Here is a 10,414-nt window from a genome sequence, read left to right on the forward strand (position 1 = left end):
TAAGGATGATTTGAATATCTATCGTGAATAAGGATCTAATTTCACCTTATTCGGTGTATAGATCAAAAATGGTGAGAACGAGGAGTGGAGTTGGAAATGCTGATGAAAACAGGAATCAAATACCAGTGATTGAACAAATACCTGTTGTAGCAGCAGCGCCTGAACCAATGACAATGACTGGAGTTTAAGTGATGATCCAAGCAATGTTGGATCATTAGATGGAAGAAACCAGACGTCTGATTAGGCAGAATCGTGAAGAATTGTCAATTCAAGTTGAAGAGCCCGAAGTAAATGGAGGGCAGTCTGAAGGAGGAAACTACAGTGAATAGTTCGCCAAAACAACCAGGATGGAGGAAATGACGGACGTGGATGCAAGTACAAGGATTTCATGGCATCCAAACCACCGTGTCTTTCTGGGAGCCCGACACCGGTGCAAGTCATGGACTGGATCTCTGAGATGGAGACAATGTTCGAAAGTTGCGAGTGTAGCAATAGGCAGAAGACCGCTCTTGCAATTCCTCTGTTAAAATCTGGAGTACTGAGCCGGTGGAAGTTACTGGCAGGTTCGATGCCCAAGGGGGAAGCTAGCAAGATGTCTTGGGAAGAGTTCGTGGTGCAACTAGAAATGCAATACTGCTCTGAGCAGGATCTTCTGGAAATCAACAATGAGTTCCAGAATCTGAAGAAGGGAAAATTGAGCGTCACTGAGTACGCTACAAGCTTTACGGAGAAGATGAAGCTTATTCCATACCTAATTCCAACTGAACTTTCCAAGTTCAACAAGTTTGCCAATGGATTACCTGCGGACTTTGGTCCGATAGTCAAGCAAGCAACCACTCTGAAAGCCGCTATCTGGGCAGCCAAAAATGTTGAGACCCAAATAAAAGAAAAGGGTCTGGAAAGAGCTAAAGTTGGAGAGAAAAGGAAGCATGAAGGATCTTCAATGATCAACAAAGAAACAAAATTCTCGAAATCTGGAGGAAAAGATGAAGCTAAGTGGTGTGAGAAGTGTAAAAAGAAACACTTCGGGAAGTGTAACAAGGAGACGACCTGCTACAAATGTGGGAAGGCAGGGCATTTCGCCAACAAATGCGCAGCTAACAAAAAGGTGTGCTACGGATGTAACGAAGAAGGGCATGTTTCTAGAGACTGCCCAAAGAAAAACACACCTCCACAGCCAAGGGCATCCCACATGTTCCTCAACGAAGCAGAAAAGGATGGGAGGATTAAAAGATGAAGACTTCATATTAACATATAAAGTCTGTATCAGGAAGCATAGCCTGTTAGAGGCATATTATAGGGTGAACTTGAACTTTTGTGTAATAATTTCAAGAATTAATATAAACCCTGGTTTTGTTATCTGATGTGTTGAATGATTATATGATTTATGTATGGTGACTTGGTTAACTGCGAGACAATGCTTGGGACGAGTATGAGTAGGTGTGAATGGTAGTAGAGACCTATACTACCGGAAGCACAGGACTTGCACTTGGATCAGGGAAAGTCACAAGGTTACCAAGAAGCTAGAAATTGTTTCCGTTTTATTCAAGCATATCATTACCATTGTTTCGGTAATGACTAGTAGGATGATGGTTATTCCGACCCTAGTGGTCATATTAAATTGAGTCCGACTACGATGAGAGGTCATCGGGACACGACCCATCGGTTAGTTACAATAGATAAATGAATGTATTTATCCTAAGAAGAAGAAGGAGTCCACAATAAGGATTTATATTGTAACTTGAAAGTTACAATTTAAAGTCCAACATAATAAGACGAGCAGATTCAGGATTGAGCATCAACGTTATTACTTAGGATGGAGAGATAACTTATGGAGTCAGTATACGAATCCTATTTCCTTGATGATTCCGGGACGTAATCATCCTAAGGGGGAGATAATTGTAACGCCCGTAGATCAGGGCTAGTCAATTTAGAGACGATAAGCGTCAAAAATGAATTTTAATAGAAGATTATTTAGGATGAATAATCTTAACTAAGTTGTAGTATATGTTACAAGAATTCCGTACATATAAAGAACGCCCAAATCTGACTTCGTATGAGGAAGTTATGATTTTTCGAAGTTTCGACTTAGCAGTATGCAGCCTGAAATACTCGATTTGAGATCGAGCGGTTTTTAGCCGAAGCAATCTAAACGAGGATCGAAGGTCTCGTTGTTGGTATCGAAGCGATGAAAAGTTAGGCGAGAACGGACGTCAAACGAAGAAGTTATGAATTAATAACGAAATTTTTCTGTCCCGGCCTTTTAAAAATAAATAATAAAAATAAAGTTAAAATTAGCCGATGGAGTCTAAACAACAGTTGTAGACCGTAGTCTCACCTTCGCGTGGATATAAAGAACGTCGAAAACGGAGTTCGTATGAAGAAGATATGAATTTCCGAAGTTTATTAAATAATTTGTATTTAAATTTAATTAGAAAATCCGGCATTATCCGAAGAGGAGTCATTAGACTCATCCGAAGTACGCCCAGCGTACTAGCGTACGCCCCGCGTACATCGAAGCATGACACGCCTCGCACTCGAGTTCTTCGGATACGTAAGCAATGACGATTTCGGACCAGTACGCCCCGCGTACTCCGAGGCTCCAACCTCCTATAAATAGGATGCGAGGGCAGCCGACTCATTTGCTATTTTTCTCTCTTCTCTCTCCCGTTTTGCATCGATTTGCGTGCCAGAAGTACCCCGAGGCCCCGGTAATATTCTCGAGCCCTGAAGCAAGTCCCGAGATCCCGAAGATCCCGAGAAGTGCGATTCCCGAGCCGAAGCTCTGCCTGAGAGAAGTTCGATTTTTGTGAAGATCTTCCAAATCTGCTGAGGATTTCTACTTCTACAAGTCGTAGTGCTGTCCGATCATCTTCTGATCAAGTGAGTGTATACTACCTTTCATAAACACGATAATAATACAAGTATGGTTTGAGTGTATTAAGTATATTGTTGTTTATATGTGTGAGTGTGTAATTACTTTCTTCTAACACGTAAATATGAAGTATTTGCTATGAAATACGTGCTATGTGTTTATATATTATTTGTCTATTTGAGATGGGCTTGGAATTGATGTTTTTATACGGGTGTTAAATGATTTAAATTGTGCTTGTATTTATATCTACAAAAATATTGGGTAGAACATAGGTAGATGGAATAGTTGGTGACGATGTGACTTCGTGCCTATTAAGTAAAGCTTTGGTGGCGATGCGACTTCGTGCCTATTGAGTAAGCTTTGGTGACGATGCGACTTCGTGCCTGTTTGATAAACCTTGGTGACGATGTGACTTCGTGCCTGTTGTGTAAACCTTGGTGACTATGAGACGTAGTGCCAATTGTGTGAACCCTGGTGACTATGTGACGTAGTGCCTATTGTATAAATCGTGATAGCAAATAGACCTTGTGCCGATTCCTTAGGTTAATCCTTAGGAATGAATGAGTGAAGGATAGTGGATCCTTAGGGTAAACCCTTGAGAAAAGAAAGGAGATATGGGGATGGGTATTTGGGTTGATTGTTGATAATTGAATATAATAAATGTATTATTGTGGGTTGAAAACCCTATATGCTCACCAGGCTCCCAAGCCTGACCCACTCAGTTTTCTTTTCATTACAGGTAATGGTACAAGGGTATAAGTTGGTGGACTTGACGAGAGATTTTGGATTATAGATCAGTAGTTAAATAACTATTGTAAGGTCTACTTTATATTGTTTATGCTTTTGGTCTGTATCGAACATGACATCCCAAGGTTTTATTATTTAATGAAAATACATTCTCTTTGAGAAACGCTTTGATAAATTTTATCATATTTTGTTTAGGGACAATTTCCGCAACTCTTTTAATCAAGGGATTACTCTGATCTTATAAAACAAAGCATAAACAAATCGGTCTTTTCTGGCCGTGAAATTGGGGATGTCACACAAACCAATCAATTCGAATGAACACCCCTAATTAGGTTCACATGTGATTTTATGAAATACTTGACCCATTATATATCGAAGCCTCGCTGCTGGGGGAGAGCTGGTCTTTGACTCCACTCTATATCAAGGCCTCGATGGAACTCTGCAATACCTGAATTTTACTTATCCTAACATTGTGTATGCCATGCAACAAGTATGCTTTTTTATACATGAACTGCATGCTTCGTATTTTCATGCTGTAAAACGCATCTTATGCTATCTTTAAGGTACTCTGATACATGGTGCCATGGTCTTCGTATTCACCTGTCAGCCGTTGATCGCTTGGTTTCCTACTTTGGTGCTGAGTGGGCCAGGTGTCCTACTACTCTCCGACCCACTTTTGGGGTTTGTATTTATCTCGGAGATAACCTCATCTCATTGTCATCCAAACGACAACATGTAGTCTCTCGCTCTAATGTCGAAGCCAAGTACCGGGGGGTAGCCAATGTTTTTGTTAAAACTGCTTGGCTTCAAAATCTTCTTCTCAAGTTATCCTATCCACTGTCTTGTGTTACTCTTGTCTTTTGTGATAATGTCAATACCATGTATTTAACGTCTAATCCAGTTCAACACCAAAGAACCAAACATGTGGCAATTGATTTACATTTTGTTAGGGAGCGTGTTTTCCATGTTCCATCGGCGTGTCAGTACGCATATATTTTTACAAAGAGTTTACCTATTCCGTTGTTTCTTTGACTTTAGAAATAGTTAGAACATTTGGGATCTCCCAGTTCAAACTACGGGAGATGTGTAAAATAGTTTATATTTTTGGCTCATTACATGGTATTGTACAGTATAGGGACCATTTATAATATATATATATATATATATATATATATATATATATATATATATATAGGATAATGACTTAAAAGGGTAATATATTCTTCGATTTGTACACATTTGGTCACTGAGTTTATTTTTTGTTCACATTTACCCCTTCAACTTGTTAAAATGTACACATTCAGTCCTTATGACCGGTTATTTCAGGTTAACCGGTAAAAATGTCTTAACAGGGTAATATATTTCTCATTTTGTACACATTTAGTCCTTAATATTTTTGTACACATTTAGTCCTTAATTTTTTTTGTTGCAAAATAATTTATTTTGTTTTTGTACTCATTCAATACTTATGAATGTTTTCTTTAAGTTTTTCGCACAACATCTTACATGGAACAATCATTAACGAGGTGTTTTAGGCTTTTGATGCTTATGTCCATCGCGATCCCGACTTGATTGATTAGGTCATGTGTTTTGAACGTCATAACTTTTTCATACTATCACGGATTTTAACGATCTTTATATTTATGCGTTTGTATTTTAGTCTACTACAACTTTCGTTTAACTTACTCCCATTAAAAAGTAATATATATTTTTAATTACGATCTTTATATCCATACGTTTTTTATGAATGCATGTATGGATGTTTTTTTATAAAATCGTAAGTAAAAACATATTATATTTTAACGGAAGTAATCTTAACAAAAATTATAGCAGACTTAAAAAACGAACACGTAGATATAAAAATCGTTAAAATCAGATATCGTATGAAGAAATCACGACGTTCGAAATACAAAACCTAAGCCAAACCACAAGAAGTATGCAACCAAGCAGTCGAGGCCGCGATTGACATAAGCATCAACAACCCCAAACATCTCATCAATCAAGGACAGACGCAAAATTTGGTAGTAGGTGTTGTCGGTAAGTAGAATAAAGGAAAAAAATCGAAAAAATATCAAAAAATTTACACTGCGTACAGAAAAAGCAGGGATTGTTGGTGCCGCTGCGGGCACCCAAAGAGAACTGTCTCTATCATCAATGATAGTCCCACGTTAGATGTCGTGAGAAAAACCCTAAATAAATCATTCATAAGTACTGAATTGGTACAAAAGCAAAAAATGACTTATTTTGAAACAAAAAAAAATATTAAGGACCAAATGTGTACAAAAATATTACGGACTAAATGTGTACAAAATGAGAAATATATTACCGTAATAAGTCATTTTTTTCGGCTAACCTGGAGTAACAGGTCATAAGGACTAGATGTATACAGTTTAACAAATTGAAGGGGTAAATGTGGATGGAAAAAAAACTCAGTGACCAAAATGTATACAAATCGAAAAATATATTACCCTTTTAAGTCATTATCCCTATATATATATATATATATATATATATATATATATATATATATATATATATATATATATATATATATATTCAATTAGCTGTGAAACCAATGTATTACATTGGTTAATTTAAAAAACAAGTTAAATATAAAAGAGAACTTTGAATTTATAAGAAAATAAAAAAATAATGAATTATTTTTATCTTTTAAATTTAAACAAATAATTTAAATAAAGAAAAGAAATTAATTATCTTTAATTTTGGAAATTTTGAAATTAAAAGGTAAATTTATTAATGAAATTAATATCCATTTATTACTACATTTATTGCAATTATTATATTAAAATATTATGTGGAATTTAATAAAATAGAAAAACTCATAAAATAACATGTGAGAAAAAAATTAATTTAAAATAACCATAAAATAAGATTTAACAAATTGAATGAATGTGTAACAGGTGGAAAATATATTAGAAAGGATATATCGTAACTCTCATTAACAAGTTTCCACATTATTCATGCATGAACCAAATGTGCTTGATTTTGAAACTTAAGGATATCAATCCTTGATATCAATTTCCTAAAACGTAAACTATACATGCAGATTGAGATATACCATATGGACCTTTTAATTTAATCCTAATCTAATTATTTCACAATAAATAACTAATGTTTAGTTCTTCTACATTTTGGCTTCAAATAAATTGATTATTAAAACATTTTAGAAAACAAAAATGGACAAATACACATATCGAGTCAATTTTCGAACAAACTTTTTAATTTTATATTTAGATTCTAAATGCTATTTCTTCACCTTCAAAAATCAAACCTTACTTCAAAATTCCTGTCCCAAATAAGTAAAACAAATCCCCCAAAATATATTTTGATTTGATATAATCGATGACATACAACTCTTGAAAAAATCAATGTTCGATATACACAATAATTTGACTCAAATCCATAAACAAAAGAATAATTCTGATATTTTGTCGATTTGTCTTTGAAAAAATTAATTCAAAATCACTAAGCTTAAAAATTAAAATATCACAAGTAACATGTCTTAAACATCTTTTAATCCTCACATCACATGCACTCCCCCTTTCCCCTCTATCCTTTCCACCTCATCCATATGGCTGATTCGTTCCAGACTGCTCATAACTCATTACAGACATTTGTACTCTTTACTTAATCAAGAAACCCTCTCACACCTCTGTAAAATCCCATCAAAATCCCTTCGCTTTTACGCCTGAAATTTCCCCCATTCTACCCTTTTCCCAATTTCAAGACAAATTCCGATCGGAATTCCTTATGATTTCAAATTCAAGTCACCACCCTTGACCTTGAGTCGATCTTAAGAGTGAACACCCAATTTAAAGGTTCATATTTCATAGCGATTTGTGAGAAGTTTGTTTGTGTAATGTCTACCCAGAGTAATCGAGTTGTTGATGGATTGATCCCGGGTTACGGCAAGATCCGGAAACGAGGGTGTTCTTCATCGCCATCTTCGTCTTCTAAAGTGCATAATTACCGATTTAAGCGAGCAATTATGGTGGGGAAGAGCCGAGTGGGAGGTGGGTCCAGATCCAGTACGCCGGCGCCGTCGTGGAGGATGACGCCATCGTCAAAGTCCAAGCTTGGTGGTGGTGGGGGCGTGGAGTCGCCTAATTACGATGGCGGCGGAGGGAGGTCGAAGCCGGTTTCAGCCAGGAAACTGGCGGCGACGCTGTGGGAGATGAATGAGATGCCGTCGCCGCAGAATTTGGAGACGACGAGGCGGAGGAGGGAGAAGGAGACGACGAGGGTTAGAGAGAAAACGAACCGGCCGGTTCATACACCCGGTTCGCTTCCTCCTCATTTGTCCGATCCATCTCATAGTCCTGTTTCTGAGGTCAGTTTCATCTCTAATTTCATAATCTGGGTCGATTTTGATCTTAATTTCTTGTTTCTTATCACCCAAATTCGAAGATTCTATGAACTATCATTTTCAGAACAACGTAATCGCGATTGAAGATGCTTCCAAGATTCTATTTTATTATTATTTATCGTCTGACCATTTTCAGTTCAATACGAAATCTAACAATATTATAAGACTACGCGATTGAAATTTGCTATTCATCCCATGGGTCGTTTTCATTGAAAAATCTCTCATTTTTATCGATCTTTCGATGCGTCATAATCTGAATTTGAAGCACTTATGCATTTGAAACCGATTGAATTTCTGTTTTCGTGTAGAGGATTGATCGATCTGGAACAGGTTCCCACCATAGGACTTCAATTTCTCATAAACTTAAGCTCGAGGACAACAATGGCGGAAATTTCGATTCATTTAGCAACGCCAGTTTAATGGAGACCGAAACCAGATCTCGAGCTCAAACTCCTAGCGCTTCTGCCATTACTGTGAACCCACGATTAAAAGATGTTAGCAACGCTTTAACGACATCAAAAGAGCTTCTAAAAATCATTCACAGGATGTGGGCTCATGATAATCTTCCATCATCAAGCATGTCGCTCATATCAGCTCTACACACAGAGCTAGAACGAGCCCGCCTTCAAGTCAACCACATCATCAAAGAAGAACGAACAGGTGAAACTGAAGTCAACTACCTTCTAAAATGTTTTGCAGAAGAGAAACAATCATGGAAAACGAAGGAAAGACGATCAATCGAGGCGGCAGTCGAGGCTGTTTCCGGCGAACTCGAGGTGGAGAAAAAGATGAGACGGCGATCGGAAAGCTTGAACAAGAAACTCGGGCAAGAATTAGCAGAAACAAAGGCGAATTTTTCCAAAGTTTTGAAAGAACTTGAAAGTGAAAGAAGAACACGTGAAATTATGGAACAAGTTTGTGATGAATTAGCTGTTGATATTGGTGAAGATAGGCTTGAAGCTGAAGAGATTAAAAGGGAATCTGTTAAAGCTCATGAAGAAGTTGAAAGAGAAAGAGAAATGCTTCAACTTGCTGATAAATTACGTGAAGAAAGAGTTCAGATGAAATTAGCAGAAGCTAAACATGAATTTGAGGAAAAAAACGCACTTGTTGATAAATTGAGAAATCAACTCGAAGTGTTTTTGGGGAAAAAGAAAGGAAGAAAAGATGAAGATCTTATGATGTATTTGAATCAAAGCAATATTGTTGATAATGGAGAAGTTGAAAACGAGGAAGATGATGATCTTCATTCGATCGAGTTAAACATGGATAATAACAACAAGAGTTTTAAGTGGACCCATGGTCAAAATTCCCACAACAATTTGGTCAACGGGAAAGGAACAAGAAGAAGTACTTCTTCGATTCAAAGAAGTATTTCGGATGTCATTGAATTCGAGAAATTAACTCCAAGAAGAAGCCATGGTGATGAATTGCAAAGATATAAATCGGTCAAAGGTCTTAGGGACAGGATTTTGACCAATTTGAAGCCACAAATGTCGAGAGATTTTGACAATGGTGTTGTTCATGGGAGTGGGTCAAAGTCTAGAGGTGAAACGGTTAATGGTAGAAGGTTAAAAAAGTGAATTTGAGTTTGACCCACTTTTGTTGGTCAACGGTCAATGCTTTTGACCTCCATGGATGATTGTTGTTGATGAAAACTTGGAGCTTTGGAAGATGTTAAGAAGTTAAATTGCATGAATTTGTAGTATAAAAGTGTCAATTTTGTAGGATGGTTACAATCCAAGTGATTTTCCTTTGTACAAATACTTATGGTTATTTATATAATTATATAATGTACTTAAATATTTTAAAGATAATTGTTTTGGTTAATATTACATGAATCTTTATCAACTTACTAATGGGATGAAGTGGTTATGTTGGAGTGTAGTATTAAAAAGTATAAAGAATGTTGGCTTTGTAAAAAAAAATGTGCATATTTCAAGATTTGAACTTTGGATATCTTGACATCTTGTTATTGGAATTATTAATGATGGTGGGCTCAATATTGTAATGTTTATTATTATTACTTTCCCTTTTAACTAGTTCTAATAATATAGGCACATGGTGTCATCTTCTTTGTGACCAAAGAATCTAATTAAAGGATTAGTACAAGTAAAGTATCATGCTTGTGTCTATTATATTGGGGTTTGTGGGTCGTCATTATTTGATTGTCAATTATGAGTTTAGATAATTTAGGGGTTAAAGTATACCTGAAAAAATCTTAAATCGACTCTATCAGATAAGGCTAGATAATTTAGGGGTTAAAGTATACCTGAAAAAATCTTAAATCGACTCTATCAGATAAGACTGTATCTAACTGAGATAAGATTTTTAGATTCTTGACTCTATCATATAAGACTGTGTCTAACTGATATAAGATTTTTAGATTCTTAACAACTGTTATT

At 36.3% G+C, this 10,414-nt stretch overlaps 1 protein-coding gene across 1 annotated transcript; it reads left to right on the forward strand.

Annotated features, from left to right (window-relative positions):
• The first annotated feature begins 7,175 nt into the window (after nt 1–7,175).
• On the forward strand, nt 7,176–9,860 carry LOC145086828 (golgin family A protein). Its single transcript, XM_079024661.1, has 2 exons — nt 7,176–7,973; nt 8,318–9,860. The coding sequence occupies exons 1-2, from the start codon at nt 7,503–7,505 to the stop codon at nt 9,590–9,592; spliced, it is 1,746 nt and encodes a 581-aa protein (XP_078880787.1). The 5' UTR covers nt 7,176–7,502; the 3' UTR covers nt 9,593–9,860.
• Nucleotides 9,861–10,414: the final 554 nt, after the last annotated feature.

The sequence above is a fragment of the Lactuca serriola genome, chromosome 2 (assembly GCF_051521515.1).
Source record: "Lactuca serriola cultivar US96UC23 chromosome 2, Lser_US96UC23_V15, whole genome shotgun sequence".
Lineage (NCBI taxonomy): Eukaryota > Viridiplantae > Streptophyta > Magnoliopsida > Asterales > Asteraceae > Lactuca > Lactuca serriola.

What these genes read in the sequence shown, in the direction of transcription:
- LOC145086828 (XM_079024661.1), top strand. Translation starts at nt 7,503, where the DNA reads ATGTCTACCCAGAGTAATCGAGTTGTTGATGGATTGATCCCGGGTTAC. An exon ending in CTCATAGTCCTGTTTCTGAG is followed by an intron (nt 7,974 to 8,317) that starts GTCAGTTTCATC and finishes GTTTTCGTGTAG; the next exon opens with AGGATTGATCGATCTGGAAC.